This window comes from Anarhichas minor, unplaced genomic scaffold (assembly GCF_050575085.1).
Source record: "Anarhichas minor isolate MPS153535 unplaced genomic scaffold, ASM5057508v1 ptg000042l, whole genome shotgun sequence".
Taxonomy (NCBI): domain Eukaryota; kingdom Metazoa; phylum Chordata; class Actinopteri; order Perciformes; family Anarhichadidae; genus Anarhichas; species Anarhichas minor.
In genome coordinates, this window is record NW_027466488.1 from 5,437,432 (window position 1) to 5,455,234 (window position 17,803).

The 17,803-nt window shown below is 39.3% G+C and overlaps 1 protein-coding gene across 1 annotated transcript; it reads right to left on the reverse strand.

Annotated features, from left to right (window-relative positions):
* Positions 1–2,398: 2,398 nt before the first annotated feature.
* Positions 2,399–17,046, reverse strand: rps6ka2 (ribosomal protein S6 kinase, polypeptide 2). Its single transcript, XM_076110035.1, has 22 exons — positions 16,942–17,046; positions 14,076–14,192; positions 12,696–12,777; positions 11,876–11,956; positions 11,417–11,496; positions 11,141–11,247; positions 11,011–11,048; positions 10,768–10,910; positions 9,977–10,047; positions 9,368–9,456; positions 8,898–8,962; positions 6,793–6,895; positions 6,276–6,421; positions 5,821–5,943; positions 5,416–5,505; positions 4,736–4,894; positions 4,410–4,571; positions 4,167–4,243; positions 3,827–3,944; positions 3,673–3,729; positions 2,960–3,040; positions 2,399–2,566 (listed from the first exon to the last, which is right to left on the reverse strand). The coding sequence occupies exons 1-22, from the start codon at positions 17,044–17,046 to the stop codon at positions 2,399–2,401; spliced, it is 2,262 nt and encodes a 753-aa protein (XP_075966150.1).
* Between the last annotated feature and the right edge of the window lie 757 nt (positions 17,047–17,803).

Below are 17,803 nucleotides of genomic sequence, written 5' to 3' on the forward strand. Positions count from 1 at the left end.
AGTGTTACTCTTTTGGGAGGTCTGGAGATGTAATGTTAAATATTGCACTGTACTTATAGATCTTGTTCACAGACAGCATTTTGACATGTCAGAGAAGGAAAAGCACAGGTAAATAATACAAATGAATGATGGCTCAATTGCATCTACACATGCAGGAACATAAATATTATTTAAAACAAATCTGCAAATTTCAGTGCAGTTTCTGTTGTTTTCCTTTATTTGTAAAACTTTGGCATTCTAGCCAATAATTTCAGTGATTGGCCAGGTATAGACAGTATGTACACTCTGAGCAATGGATAGCAATGGACAAAATAATATGTACAATCTCTATCTGCAAACACAATATATACAGTCGTACTGCTTGCCAATAGTTGTACCACACTATATGTACAATCTAAATTAGGAAACAATATTTACAGCTTCACCTTGAACAACACAATATCTACAACCTTATCTGCATCCTCACAGTTGCATCAGTCCCAGCTACACCACTCACAGTTGTGCAATGTGTCACAACACATACAGCCTTAGGATCAGCAAACATAATATGTACAGAATTAGTTTCTCTGCTACAGTGCTTATTGGTAACACGTGACAATATGTTTCGTCCTACGTCTGACCAGTAAGTATGTGTATTGCTGTGGAGCATCATAATCTACATTCCTACTGGTAAATTGTACAACACAAAGTGTGCTACTCATGTCTGCAAAACACCCTGTTCTGTCTTACCTCGTATTTGCGATTGTACAACTTATTAGATACAATCAGGGCAGCAGCAATAGACAGTAGACCTATATACAATCCTCTGACACAGTGGTTTTAAAACATTTTAGCTTACAGACACAAACAGAGGTGTACTGGCACCTATACTTGACACACTCAAGCACACACTGAAAGATGATTTATCACACTGATTGCTGAGTTAATATTTCAAAGTATAGCCTGCAGAGTTTTGCTATGAGTGTGACATTTACCAAAGAGCGATATGATGCTCCCCCGGTTTTCCTGCCTCTATGACGTCTCTTAAGCCACATAACATTTTGAATATGTTATGGAAAAACACAACAAACTACGTTCAACATAAATACCTTCATAGCTCACTGTTCCATCTGATCTGGGAAGTGCAGTAGTGATACATTTAACAATACATTTTACAATAGTCAAAGGCTGTATTCATGGAAGACAACAATACAGACAGTATAATTATTAAACATATTATTGACAATAAGACTTCAATGGCATTGGTAACTTAATAATTCCCTTTGGTAGGATATTTACATTTTTAACATGCATAACTCTGTAGAATTCAGAGGATCGATTGTAGGAAACATGTTATAATCAGAGTGAGAGTACCTCATTCAAATACATGTTACTCTAACCTATCTATTGTTAGATGATGATGATTCAACATATCTATAGTTGGATATATGTTAGAGCAATGACTGTGGAAGACTGTGGCTAAGTGGATAGCAGGGCCGTCCTTCAATCAGAGGGTCGGCGGTTCAATCCCCGGCTCCGGCTCTGCTAGTCGCATGTCGATGTGTCCTTGACCCCAAAATTGCTCCCGTAGCTGTGCCTACGGTGTAGAAATGTGATAGAATCTGAATTGTAGTGTCTGCTAAATGACTGTAATGTATTAATGTATGACATTTACTCCTGGGGACATACATGTATGTGCTAAATATGAAACCTAAAGTAAATCGACTACATGGCATATTGTTTGTGGCACTGAATACTGCTTTTTCTGAAGTTGGTGACCGGACTCATTTTTCCCGCTTTCAGCGGTTGGAGCTTTGGTGGCTTTAGTTTGTCTGTGGATATTGCAGTACATTTATAATTGTACTCTGAAGAAGTAAATTTAGTTTTACATTTTCATAGCCATCACCAAACTATGAGAAAGGTTGTCTGAGAGCCAGGCTCAAAATTTGAATGAGAAAATAAAATCTAGATGTTTTTTCAACCAATTGAAAGTAAGGGCACCCGTCAAACAGAGCTTATAATACCCACAGGACAACTGAGGGATTGGACAAAGCTTCTGCTTGATTGAATGAAACCCTCTGTGCTCAGGATTTAGATGATGATTATGATTTTAGAGCAATAATAGTCAACTTCTTCAAATAAGAGTCACAGGTGTGCATGATGAATTTTACATCACAATTGCAAAGGTTTAAAATGTACACTTTAAATTAGGTGAACTGAAGCTAGTCCTGATACCTGTGCTTGTGGACTGCTTCATTGTTATAGGGAATTAGGCTTAGTTCCCTTTGCGACAAGATTTCTAAAATCTGCTACATTTAGTTTTTATAGGCCTAGGAGCACTTTGTGACACAGTTTATGCTTTTCAAAAAGAGTATGTCTTCTTTAATGATGTGGGTCTATTTTAAATGTATTTTAAGTTTCATTCAGATTGTTGAGGCTTTTCCTTTTCTTTGGGGTCTGAATTCTCTTCGGGACTCCCCGGTTTATTCATCCCTCGCCGTTGAGCGAGGCAGGAGGACTGAACAGGCTCCAATACTGGAGCAGGAGCACAGCGCTTCAGAGCTGAGTAGGTGGCAGACAGTGCTCCCTGGTGGAATAAAAGGAGACGACGTCATTACATATTAATACTGGTCTAATCTGTCGTGCAACTAAATAAGTGGCAGACAGCACCACCTGCTGGAAAGACACAACCCATTACAGTGGTTTGCATTGTTGTACATTTTGCTGATGCTGACATGAACTCATGTAATAAGAACAGCTGCTTTAAGAGCTCAGTTATTGAGGGCAACAGAAATAATGACACGTGCAAACTTTCAGACGTGTTACACACTCAGTGAAAAGCATTTGACAAGTAAATCTTGAATATATTATCTTACAATGAGGATGTAACAGAGCTACACACAGAAACATAATAACAAGTATTGGATCTGATATTCTGATTATATTTACTGTATACACACACATGCACATATGTACCGACCTTAACAGTAAGAGCATCTTGTCTGGTGAGAGCTCTGTCAGAGAGCTGGTCTCTGTCTACAATCCAGGGATGACGAAGAACCTAATGGGCATTAAAAATGATTTCCTGATGCATTTTTTCAAAAACTGCTCTTAAATGAGCAGTGTGTAGAACTTGGTGGCATAGAGACATTGCAGATTGCATCCAACTGAATACCCCTCTGATCACCCCCTCCCTTTCAAAGCGTGTCTGAGAACAACGGTGGCCTTCAGGTAACCTAAAAACGCAAAAGGCCCTCTCTAGAGCCAGTGTTTGGTTTGTCCATTCTGGGCTACTGTAGAAACATGGTGGTGCAACACGGCAGACTTAGTGAAGAGGACCTGCTGCCTATGTAGATATAACCGGCTCATTCTAAGCTAACAAAAACAATTCTTACTTTCAGGTGATTGTGGACTAATAAAAAGATAGTTATGAATATTATATTATATTTCTGCTAATACCCCACCTTAAATCGTGCACACTGTTCCTTTAAGATTGATATACAAAAAATACAGAAAGCAGTATACTGTAATATGAAATATATTTGATAATGTTTCCTATCAACATATTATAAATAATTGATACTACAGTAAAAACTATTAGGACAAAAAACAATATCAATGGGACTTAATAGCATCCATCTAAAATAGCCTAATAAAGCATACCAAGTCATATTAGGGAGGGACTAATAGTACCTGTGGGGCAGTCAGGCGCTGGTGAGGGTCCACGTGGAGCATCTTCATCACAATTTCCTGTTAAACATATGCATAGGTGATATTAGTTTATTTAGACAGCAACACAACTATTTTATGTGTATTTAATTCCCCCAAAAAAAGGAAAAAATAGAACCTTGGCAGCGTCTGATACCAGGCCCCAGTTCCCTCCTGTGATAATGAATTTTCCACTGCCGATTTGAGCCAGAATTTCCTCTGCTGTGTCCTCAGAGCTGCTGGCAAACGGACTGAAGCTGGGCCAATAAGAATAAAAATCAATTCAAAAGCTGGGTGAACTCTACAACTGGTGTGAAAAAACCCTCTGACATTATTTAATCTAGAGAAAAGCACAATGTAGAGATGTTAAAAGACCTAAAGACACTTTCTAGGGTAGTTTATTTGGAACAAATGTTGTATACAGCAGCAGGAGGAGCGTTAACAGAAAACATTGCATGTGTTTTAAACTTTAAACTGACCCAGCTATCATGGTGTAGAGCAGGATCCCCAGGCTCCAGATGTCGCAGGCTGCATCATAACCCTGCTTCTTCAGAACCTGCACACACACACAAACACATCTTAACAATTTATTATGTTCCTTTTTTTTCCTGTGAATGATTCTTTTTAAGTGTATTTTTGATAACTGTTTTGTGGTTTCATTTGTTTCATAAGTGTTGGTGAGATATTAGAGACTTCCTATTATGATTACTGATATACTGCACCTCAGGAGCCATGAACGTAGCTGTGTAACAGGGAGTCATCAACAAGCCGTTCTCAGCCCTAAGCTGCTTGGCAAAACCAAAATCACATATCCTGATGGATTGTGGGAGTCCACTGTCATCAGAATAGCGAATGTTACTAGGCTTCAGGTCTCGATGCACGACCTGAAAAAAACGAGAAAGACACACACGCAGACAAAAACGCAATCATGATCTGCAACAAAGTTAACATATGGTTGCTCAAAACCATACAGAATGATGCAAGTAGGTGAATACAGTATAGTGATGTAAAGAAGTCTTGTGTCAAAGGTTTCAACAAATATTTTTACCCCCTGCGAGTGTAAATATTCCACAGTCTTGGTCAGTGTGCAGATGATGTCTGACGCATCTCTCTCTGTAAAGTTAGGCACTGTCAGAGCTCTGTCCAGCAGCTCGTCTCCTCTTAGTAAATCTTGTACCAGGTGCACACATTGGCCGTCGTCATACACCTGATGGCAAAAGCACACACACACGGGGAGTTAGAATCACCAGAAGCCACACAATACAATATTATCACAACACTTGTGTCACTATGCAATCTTATTGTGATTTTAAACATTTTGCGATATGGTGCGATAACATATATGGTGTATTATTACCTTTTTCCAACTGCAAATTATACAGTTTGTCAACATCTGTTTTATCAAATAAGATACAGTTTGATTCGGTTCATCTCACTTCAGTCATTTTTATTGCAGCAAAATGGGTTTGTCAGTCAAGCAGAAAAAGCAATTATTATCATAAAGTTTCATTTGTAATTGCAATATTAATAGTTTATATAATAAAAGATCGATACTAGGCTTCCAGGTATCGATACAATATTGCCATACAAAATATTGCTAATTCTATGCTGTATTGACTTTTTCCCCCACCCCTATTATATCCTGTTGTAAAGATGCTGAAGAAGCTCTTCTAACATGGCTGTTGAAGAAAACAATGTGTCACTAATATGAGTGGGTGTTCCACTTACATCCTTCAGGGTAATAATATTTGGATGCTGTCCGTATCTTAACAGGATCTCAATCTCCTCTGATGGATCTTTTCTGCCTCTGTCAATGATCTGACACAAAAACAGAAACGACAGGATATGTTTAGAAAGACATACAATTCCAAACCTCTAAATAACCAGGATGCACAAAGCATGTTGTTTGGGTGGTTTCATTTAATAATCCCAACCTTTCCCACAATGCACCATTAGCTCACCTTATATGTAATTATTACATTTTGTTGGTTGGATTCAGACCTGTGTTTTTGGTCAAACTGTGCTATGAAATGCTTTTTATGTATGTTCAAAAGTACTTTGAATATAATATAACGTTGATATCACAATGTTGTATATCTTAATAAGTTCTAGTAAAAGTGTAGTGACCACTACCTTCACTGAATACTCCACAGCAGTAACTCTGTGCAGACAACTTCTGCAGACAGAAGTCGCTGTCTGTCCAATTTCCTCCTTGAGCTCATAAACATCACTGAAGGCCACGTCCCCTTGGAGGTGCTGCAGGGAACACAGACAATCAGACAGACAGACACACACACTTCTATTATATTTCATATATCTGTCATAGTCAAATGTGTCAGTCATATATTAGGTGTGAGAAGAATTGCATTGCTTCAGCAGTCAGCTGCTGTAGTAATAGTTGAGCAGGATTTATGAGGGTCAGCATAAATGAAATTGCTTCATCGTCCTGTCTGCTAGTTAACTCATAAAGCAATGATCAACTCTGTGATTTATTTACATAGTTAATTAGTTATCCAATCAATGTGCAAGTGTCTCATTTAAAGTTGATGTGTAGATGGGGCATGAACTGCTTTCTTAAAGACACGTACCTTTGCTATGGGATTGATGTTGTTCACCTCCTGATGAGAAGGTGCTACCGTAGCGATGCTAGGCTCCTGACTTTGACTCGTTGCAACAAAGCTGAAGCCACGAAACAGCTGGTGTGTGTTTGCGCTGGGAGGGATGCCGGGAGAATCTGGATATAGGAAAAGACGGACCGATACAAACATGTGCTCACAATACTTTAACTTGATGTTCTTATTACAAATTTACATCCAATTAGGAACATCAACATTTTGAAATACATATAACGTATTGAAAAATACATTTAAAGTAAATGTTGTTCATTACATGAGCTATAGTTAGATACGTTTTTATAGTCTATTCATCTGTTTTATTTGCTTTAATTACATCAATGGTACGTTTTGATTGATGATAGAATTACTCGACTCAAATGGATGGAAATTGTATATATAATTGAAATGAATAAACCTGACAAATAGACCTATGTATTTATTTGATTGGTGTATAAATATGTATGTTTATGTTTTTGTGGGTCTCGGTTACCAGTGGGTGTTCTGGAGGTGAACTCAGGGTCAAAATGGAAAGTGTCTTCAGGTCTTCCAACTGTGGGTTTGAATGGAGGCCTCATTTCCTTCCTGTACAACTTCTACAGAAAACAAGAGAACACATGATCTAGTGCAAATTCACAATAAGAATTATTATAAAAGTGATGTTGCAGTTGGTGTGTGTGTTTTCCCCATTATATTGCTGTGTTTAATAGTCACTGGATCCAGTATGAACAATAAAATATAGGTTGGGTTCCACAGCAGTTACATTAAATTTCATGTCCCACTCAAGTCTCACATCTCGAAGCAAACTAATTCTAAAGTAATGCAAGTGTTAATGTAAACATGTACTGAGTCAGCAATGGCACAGCCTGGTTTTTAAATGTAATGTGGAGCACAAAGAATAGAGCAAATGTAATAAGAAGAAAATAAAATGAAGAATATTGGACTGGAAAATAAAGATTGGCCTCAACTCGTGGATAATGAAAAGTCAAAGTGATTAAAAAGAACACCCATATCATATGTAATGTGATGTGATGCCAAGTGAAAACTGCCCATTATATATGAGTACACAGAGTATGCACATACTGTATCTTTATTACATACAGTGTATTATTTACTATGGCCTGCAGATGTCACCATTGCAGTGTCAACAACAGTCTGGCAGGGTCTCTTTGAGTAATATATCACATTAAATACCTAACAAAGGACTGATGCACACTCCTACTTGCTATTTGATTTGTAATTGACATTCTCTGTGAATAATCTGTGGTTGCAGATTTAGTCAGTTTTATCAAAGATGAAAACATGAATAAAAGATCACAGAGAAATAGCCAACCAAGATTCTGATGGAGTAAAGCATTATGCCTCTTACTGCACAGGATTCTAATTAGCATAGTGTGTAGGAGAACTTAAGCCTCTTATTGATAGCTTGTCACATCAAGCCAGCAACACCATTTGTAAATGGGAAAATGTGGTGCTTGGCAGAGGCCAGTAGGTAGTTATGTAGCGAGGATACAGTGAGAGCCGGTGGTGAGGGCAGAGATTAGTGGGCATGTAAAGCTGATAATAGTGGATTTTGTTAGAAATGAGAGCATCACTACTCGCAACAGCGGATAAACAAGAGTCACAAGCCTTCGGAACGCGGAATATTAAGGAACGCCCTGTTCACACTCACACTTCTTGTGTGTGTTGTCTGTTAGTAGCCTGTATACAGTAGTTAAAGAAGTGCATTGCTTTTCAGCAATGTGAGCTTGTTGAGATGCTTTTAACTGCTCTTGTTATGCTATGCAGCAGAAGGCTTCTGCAGGATGAATGCTACTCACATACAACCCAGGTACTGTAAATAGAAGCTTTGGGCAAGAGTGAGTTGAACGAATTTCAAGGTTACATTGTGATAGCACAGGTAATGTCTGCAGCCAGAAGATGTGCACATGAGCCAACTTTCTGTGAGGAAGGCTGTTACAGATAAGAGGATTAATTACAATGAAGTTGGGCAAGACAGGCAGACAGGGAAGTTTGCTACAAAGCAATAGAAAACCATGACTCATGATTGTGGGTAAGTTTAGAGGAAGTGGGTGAACAGCTACAGAGTTTTTATGTAAGGATACAAAAACTGCAGTTACCACAAAGTGATTTAGATGTGTTGTTCTTAGAATATGTTTTTAAATTCAACACAGGCTGTTAATCTGAGTAGTGCATCTCAGAAGTGGAACCTCCAAGAAACCAGTAGGCTACGTTTGTCCCATGATACTGAAATAACTTTTGTTCCTGCAACTTCCTTACATGAAACAGTAAGTGTGAACAACCAGGTGTAGTTGTTGGTAGTCGAACAGGGTATTCATTTACAGACCTTTACCACAGTCGTGGCGGACATACTTGCATACGATGCAGGCCTCGATCTGTTCTCACTGTCTCTAGCAGTGTTAACAAGCCAACTTTGTTTCACTTCCAGCTGAGTCTGTGATTACTTTTTTCAGTCTAATGTACACAGCATGTGTATAATGCCAGTGAGTATGTAGTGTCCTTCCTCCCAAAAACAACAGTACTGGACAGCTTAAAAATCATGCAGACCGTAGAACATTCTTCATGAATTGTACTTACATTCCAGTCTATGGATGCAAAGAAGCGATGTCTTTTTATTTCCTCCACTCCATCTGGTCCTGCACCTATATCAATCACACAGATTCAGACAAGTTGATAAATGATGCCATTGTTCACATCTAAACATGCATTAATTAAAAACTAAATCATTCAAAGAGCATGAATACAGTCAAGTCTTTTATGTACACAGCACATTTTCAATGGACCTCCATGATGGTTTAGCTGTTTTGACATTTGTGACATAAATGGTAATGTTTAACATTATTAGCATGACATAAGAAGACTGCAGCTTCAATTTAGACAATTCATTGTGATAACTCACAACGTTAGCGTTTGCTCTAAACAGACCTGATTTGTAGAATATTATATTTGGTGTTAAACAACTCAACAATTTTGCAAAGTGTTCAAAATGACAAATGTATTTTGGGTTGCTGTTTGCCTGTTCCAAGTTGAATCAATGTATACAGTACCTAGTCGATTTACAGGGTTCCTCTTGAAGAGCGCTCTTAATAAACTCTGCACTTCAGGACTGAGGAACTGTGGCATTCCCAGCTTAGCCCTGTACAGTAAAGACGAGAAACAGATGTAAAGATGTAAAGGTGTAAAGATGTAAAGGTGTAGTGCTGTGATGCATCAACATTGTTTGTATTGGATCAGTTTAACTTTGTTTTCCAAGCAACAACTTTATAATTCAGTTTATTCAGGTATAGTGGGATATTGTGAGATTGATAATAGCATGTGCATTTAAGCAACTTATCTTGAATGAACCATAACTGAGAAATGAATTATTATTTGAAATAGTAGACTGTTTTGAACAAATCCATTTGAAAAGGGAAAGAGAAAGCTGATTAGAAGCTTTGAGGGGAGAACGTAAGTATGATCAAAATGCAGTAACATCCTCTACATACTGTTTATCAAGATAACCACTGTTACGGTAGTACGTAGAAACTAAGAACAAGACACCAACGAAACCATGAACACTGAGGTTAGCAACTTAAAAATGACCTAGAGCATTAGGATTTGGTAATAAATAAAAGAAGCTTTAATAATAAAATGATAACAGTTAAAATATGTCTTACTTAAGAATGAACGCCATTGTTTCCTTACGATCTTTTCCTTGGAATGGTAATGATCCTGTCAACATCTCAAACTGGAAAACAGATGATAATAATTGTCAAAGCACCTAAATTAATCTCAGTGACTTGTCATACCAAAACTACTTAAAGAAAAGTTGTATGCACAAGCAAACCCCCCGACCAGACCAATACTTCTCTCATGAACAGCAAGTCTGCAACTGCTGCTGACATGCCCCTGCTGCTTTCCAGTACCATTGTTAATGTTATTTACTTGTCCCAAATATATTACAGTGTTTGGAATGAAATGTAATCATAACTATGGATTTTTCCACAAATGTTGTTCTAATTGATCAAATAGGCTCCGCCCACTATTGTCTCTGGATTACAAAAATCTGTATTGTCCAGAGGGAGTATTTTCAAATGTTCTGTTTGTCAGCTGTCAGTGAATGTTAACCTCCTTTTCAGTATTAGTAAAAAATAAATAAGCCACCAAGCAAACAAAACAAGCAAAATCCAACAGATGCACGATTACACAAAGTAATGGGACCTAATCTGCCAGAAACGGTAATTAAGCAGCTTGTTTTGCCAGAAGAAAGCCAAATTCAGAAACCAGTAAACTGGCACATTATGTAAGAGCTGAGTATTTGGCTCATATGATATAATAAATGCGTGCCTGCTGTTTTTGATAGCACGATCAGAAAAAACTTGCAAGTCAGTAGAAAAAATGTCTTTGTACTCCGATCACAAGTGCACTTTAAAATAATAAATAAATAGGCTGTCGAAACAATTCTTACCATAAGTACCCCAAATGACCACCAGTCAGCACTTTGCGTGTGCCCTCTCCTGTTCACAACCTCTGGAGCCATGTACTCGATTGTTCCACAGAACGAATATGCTCTTTTATCATGGTCAATGGCCTCCTTACTCAATCCAAAGTCTGAAGCACAGAGAGACAAAGAGAGAGGGGAACAAGTTAAGACTGACATGAATGAAGATGAATAGAATGACAGAAATTGTTTGTAGCTGTAGGCACTGACCAGTTATCTTAATGTTTCCTTCTTCATCCAGAAGAATGCTGTTCGGAGAAAATGAACATTAAAAGCTGCTTTAAAATTATTTTGGAAAAAAATAAATGTATGCAAAAAAGGGAGCCTTTATGAGATATACTTTTCAGGTTTCAGGTCCCTGTAGATGATCCCCAGACTGTGTAGATGGTCCAAGGCCAGGGCCAACTCTGCAAGGTAGAACTTCACGTCCTCCTCAGTAAACATTACCTAGAGCAAATAAAGACATGTAGATGCTAGTAAAAAATATATATATAAACTAAATAAAACGTTTCTTTAAAAAAATGATCCCGCCTATAAGAGACCTTGAAAAGTAAAGGCTTGTAATTCTTAGTGCGGTTGGGGAAAGAACCAGGGAGTCTATGAGGAGGAAACCTACCTCCTTTGACAGTCGAGAGAAAAGGTCTCCTCCTCTGAGGAAGTCTAGGATCAGATAGAGTTTTCCTTCTGTCTGGAAGGCTACGCACACACACACACACACACACACACACACACACACACACACACACACACACACACACACACACATGCACACACACAAGATAAACACAAGTAATATGAGGCTATATTGCTGCATTGGGGCTGTATCGTATGCTGTTACTTTGAGGATGCATTTGAAGTAGAAAAGATGTACCGGTATATGAAATGAAATAACAAAATTCAACCAGGAACTTCTCTACAAAAAAGTATTTCAACTATAACAGCTGGGTATCGGAACGTTATCTTGTTGTCTCTTGTTAAAAAACAATTGTGTTATATATGAGAATACACTGTGATTTCAGAGACACAGATATTCAAATCAGCACCTAAATGAAGACCATCAGACAGTCAGACTTACCATAGTGCAGTTTAACTATAAATGGATGATTCACTTCTGCCAGAATGTCTCTTTCCATCTTAGACCGTACGCGGTCACGAACTGTGAAGGAAATAGCGGGGCAAGAAGAATTTCCTTATTAACATAATATTATTTATCTGCGTGCAGATAGTCCTGCTATAGGCCAGACCTATCTCCATAAATCACGCCACGCTTCTAATACCATCTGAATGTTTTATGAAACTGCATTAAGTTAATTAAAACATGTAAATTGAATTAAACCATCCCGTGGTGCAGCTGATCCCATGGTGCTTTAGTCTATAATCACAGTGAAAGTGTTATTGCAGCATCTGTTTCCTTGACAGGATGAGACCATAACTTTTTGAGATTCAGAGGATTAAAGCTTGTATAAAGACACTAAAGCAGCACATGGCATCTCAACCTGTTTTTACAGTACATCCTAGTTCACAATAATCCCATTCAGTTTATCTTCATCAAAAGTACAAACTAACCTCTTTTACCCAAAATCCTTTTAAAAGGAGGGCAAAAGTCTGAGAACTCTGACAATCAAATCTCCCTTATCATTTGTGGGAATAACCAATATTAATTTTAAACAAATTATTAGTCTGTGCCCAATAAAGAACAAAGTTGTTATTTCAGCAAAATGTGTCAAAAAAGTCAAGATTCAGTAATTTATTACATTCTTAAATGCAACAGACACACAAATAGGTCAACAAGTACTTGAAAATGAAAAGAGGCATAAACATGACAACAAAAGCATCCATCTTTGCCTTCCAATATATATATATATACTGTATATATACACACAGTATATTTTTACCTTTTAGTGTGGCTTTCTTCAAGACCTTCATGGCATACAGCTGCCCTCTGTCCACTCCCCTGATCTTTCTCACCAGAAACACCTGGAATCATCACCATCATCATCATCAACAACATCATCAGCAGCATTAGTTTAAAAAAATGACACAAGTAGGGAGTATGTTATTTACGTCATCCAGGTGCTGCTAACAAGAAACCGTTGTAATACGTGTAATGCACTACAGCGCATGCGCCACACACGCACACACGCACACACACACACACCTTCGCTGCTTTTTAAGACACTAATATTCATGGCAGCAACTACCACTCCGCTACACACAATTTGCAGGCCACCGAGCAGAGGTACGTGTAAGTGAGCTACCGTCCTTTTGCATAAAACATTTAGTTTAAGCCGACTGTATACAAGCTAGCCATGCTAACCTGCTATCCAGGCCAATCTGAGGCTTTGCAACCTGACCTCATGTGCCCTGCCTCCATCTGCTGTGGTTTCATTTCTGCACCATGTGCAGACCTATTGTCTTGTAACACTCACAACTCACTTGGCCTTTACTGATTTAAATAAACTTAGTGAGCTGTGGCATGAGTTGTCATATTGCAAATCTAGAAATAATCGAAGATGGTGGCTTTGTAAAGGATGTTTTTCACAGTTTGGGCTAGCCACATTGGTTCCAGTTGAGGGAAATTATACTGCAACAGCATGATATTTGAGACAATATAGGGCCCTTTTGATTTTGTGGCTGCAGTTTGGGGAACATTCTTCCTTGTTTTAGATGACAATATCCTCATGCACAAAACAATGTTTTTTTTATGAGCCTTGTTTGGGTGTGGAATAACTTAATTGTGCCAAACGAAGCCCTGATCAACCCCATCCAATTCTTTGGCATTAATCACAACTCTGACTGCAAGTCCTTATCGTCCAACATCAGTGTCTGAATGGGAGAAAATCCTTCCATTCTCTTTCCAGACTCTCCTGGAAAGACTTCCCAGAGGAGTGGAGGCGATTACAGCAGCATGTTAATGCCCAAAGCTTTTGAATGAGAAGTTCATCAATCACACAAATGCACACACTTAAGCACATTGAAGTATAGATATTCTAGTGAAACAGTTGTAGTCTTAAATATAATCCAAAATGGTATAATACTATAAACATGTAGTACAGCTGAAGAAGTGCTGCCCCACTGCAGCACCTAACTTAAGTAATGACCTGCTGGGTCTGACAGATGGGCGGGTACAGAAAGCATTTGGCCTGGTGTCATGGGTTATCTTTTAGCTCGCTGCAGCAACACTGATATCCCGTCACTGAATTTCCTTAACATGAGTAATTGTTTAAGATATCCAGGGTCTCAGTGTGGTTATGGTGAACATGCATATCCTGTACCTTTCCATAGGAGCCCTGTCCCAGCACTTTGAGCAGCTGGAACTGAGAGGGGTCTGCTTTCTCACAACCCTCCTTAACATGATGGCTGATGTCAATCTCCTTCAGTATACTATCATCCTGGGGAAATGCGAGACAGATGTCACTATTAGTCTGTTACATATTTACAAAGACAGTGACAGAAAACCTGAGATAGGGTAACATCTCTCTCAAAAGTGAAACATGAACAAGATGAGATTGTTGATGACAGTTGAAATGTTGTTTATGCTTCATCCATATCGATAAGACAGCCTCCAAACATAAACTAAAACACATCTTCTAAACACACACGGAGACAGATGGTTATTTATGAGCTATTATGTTATTGCTGGAAAGGTATGGGCTGAGGTCAGTGATGGCAGTGATGCATAGTGTATGCTGCCTTTTTCAGCCTATTCAGTCTGCTCAGTGAAGCAAATGATAAACTGTCAACCCGAGGCACGGTTTAGATTGGTCAGTGTAACGATATACTGTAGCTCCGTCAAGTTATCATTGAGAAGTGGAGCTTTACACCCCACTTCCATCAAGTATGAAATGCTAACAGGAGTTAGATAGTCTAGAAAGGTAATGATTGTAAACTCACACATATAAGATCTATTTGAATTTAATTATTGTGCTCCTGCCTTTCCTGAGGTCTCCATTTATTTCTAAGACAATCACATGCACACCAGCATTTTAGTTCTACGAATACAAATGACGTTCTTATTTATTTTCTTTTGTAGAATTGTTCCCTGCCACCGTCAGACCACTTTGAGGCCTTTAGGATTAAATCAGTACAATATACAGTGCTTTTATTTGGAATTAGAGTAATATCTGAGTCTCAAAGTCCATATAAAGCTAAAAATAATCAAACTGTCACTTATATCTGTTTCTTAAGACAAGTTCTTTGAGGTTATCTCTGTGGAGAGAGAGTTGTATTGTCTGTGAGTAACACAGCAAAGCAAGTTATTAAGTCTCAAATTCAGCATTAGAGGTTCATTTCTTATTAACTACCAGAGAAAGATAATTCCAGTTGTTCCAGGCATGGCTGGGCAGTATGGCCAAAGTCTTCTGTCCTCTCAATATCCATGTATATATTACAATGATGCATGTTTTCTGATAGTTTAATACATTTATAGTTTATATGATATAACCACATGGTTCTGTATACTCTGGATTAAATACTTGACAAATGAAAAGTACTAAGTATTTTCTTAGTTAATTATGAACTTTACTGCAATATAATCAAATCATCTGAGAAATATGAGTTGGTATGTGCTTATTATCAATTTAGACAACGTAATTGTGTGTCACGATATCTCAATATATGATTTCATCTCAGTGTGATTCTATTGAAAGGAAATAATAATCATATTTAATTATCACCCAGATTGCAGTTTCCCTTGTATCAAGAACTTGTTGGAATTAGTTCAGAATGTATCAAGAAAATTACATATGATTCTAAAAATGTCGTTAAGTATGAAAATATTAAAATTGGAAACAAGTGAAAGCAGCAAAACGCAGTCGGTGATATCAGCCGACTTCTTTATCATAATATTTTAAACTTGCTTTGACTCAATTTTTACCTAGATTTGTGCAAATGCACAACATGCTCTACTTCTAATCTGAGGCCCAAATGTTTGTGAAACTGTATCAAATTAGTGATTACACAACATTTGGGGTTTAAGGACAATGAAGCTCTTTTCACACAAACAGAGCAAAGCTATCATAATGTAGTTTTTCAACAGCAGTCACCTGCTGTGATTGCACTGATTTCACTGATTGGCTTGAGGTGTAACATGCTGGATAGTTTCAACATATACAGTGTAGAGCAGTAGTGATTTGCTCCATGCGATTAATTGCTGTTTTATTCTTTAAACGGGGCAACAGGAGTGATATGCATCAACCAGAAGGAAACAGGATCAAGGCCTCAGTACCAACTTCTGGGATGCTGATCTATAGCTGACCCTGAACTCTGACCCTCCCATGAAGGGGAAGGGAGTGAAAGAGATCTTCTTCACATGGACCATCAAAGCATCATGTTACAGATGTGGACAGTCAGACAAACAGGTAAACAAACACAAGCAGACAGACAGTTACCAGCCAGATAGACTAACAATCACACAAACGGGTAGATAGATGTCAAGATGATTCGTCAGCACTGAGTCACAACAACAAAGACCAGAGGAGGGGAGGGGATCTATTTATATCTCAAACAAACAGGTAGATGTGCTGCAAACAGCAGACTGCCTCCCTCTCTCTTCCCCACTGGTTTGTTTGGGCTATAAATAGACCTCCAGTGCCGTGGCTGTCCACTGAATCAATCTGTCTCTATCCATTTGTCTATCAACCTGCCTGCCGGGCTGCTTGTTTGCCTGTTAGCAATTTTGTCTCTCCGACTGTATTTCCATGTAGCTCGTCTGTCTCTCTCTCTCTCTCTCTCTCTCTCTGAGTCAAAACACAGTGTCTGTCTGTCTCTCTGTTTTCTAAATTATTGTCAGACGGGCAAAGGAGCAGCTGCAACAATGCTGCAATCTGCTTAACGGCTCCACAACAAACCAAATAACACACATTCTTCCCACACCCATTCCCATACACGCACAGACTTTTCACACTCATCCTTATCGACTGTTGAAATGAGAAGGCTGCTGTCATGGCCTCTTAATATTCACACAAAAAAAACACACATGGTGCAACTGTGATGCAATCCCCCTTCCAGCATGCGCAGATTCACACACATGTACAAATCTCTAGTTGACAGGAGTTTGTCCTGCTCCAGGGTGCGGGGTGGGGTGGGGTGGTGGTGGTGGTGGGGGGGGGGGGGGGGGGGGGTCTAAACAGCTTAACTAACCTCTAGTTGACAGAAGCCAGTGTTATTCTTGTTCCTCGCCGCCTTGTTCTTCAGATAGATAGAAAACCATCTCCGCACTGTGAATTTTCGCGTGCTGGTATCCATGGCAACGGGCAGACCTGTCCATCTATCCCATAATGAATGACATCTCCCTGCAGGAGGGTCCCAAGGTAGAGATGCAGAAACAGAGTTTTGTTTGGGGGGGGTTATCTATTTGTCCCGCAGTTTATCCATTGGCCCATCCTCAATGCAGTCGTCGCTTTTTAGTTTCCCCATTATTTACATTCGCTGCTCGTCTCTCTGGATGTCGTGTCCCCCCCCCCCCCCCATCCGCCTCTCAAACGCAGTAGACGCCAGTAAACATGCAGTCAGAGTTGTAACAGAGCCGTTAATCGGCGCAGACAGACAGACAGACAGGTTGACGGACGGGGCAGGTGCTGCTGCGTTTGGGATTGTCTTGTGCTTTGCAGCCGGCTCGCTGCGTGAGGCTGCCTGAGAGAGGTGACGAATAAATCTGTTCCGCTGAATCAGGAGAGGTGTGTGTGTGAGCTCACTCTTCACATCCCTGCCTGTGCATGTGTGTGTTCATCCCCTGCTGCCTCCCTCTCTCTCCCTCTCCCTCCCTCTCTCCCTCTCTCTCTCTCTCTGCAGAAGGGATTGTCACCAGTCAGATTGTGTGCCGGAAAGCTCCTGACCCCTCCCTCCCTCGTTCTCCCGTTTCTGCCTCTCACCTCCCTCTCTTTTTCTTCCACCAGCATAAAGCAACAGCTGGCGGGGTCACATGGTGTAACCCAGCTACCTCTCTCTGTCTCCCTTTTCCTCTCTCCCTTCTCTTTAGCTCCTGCCTGACATCCAATAACAC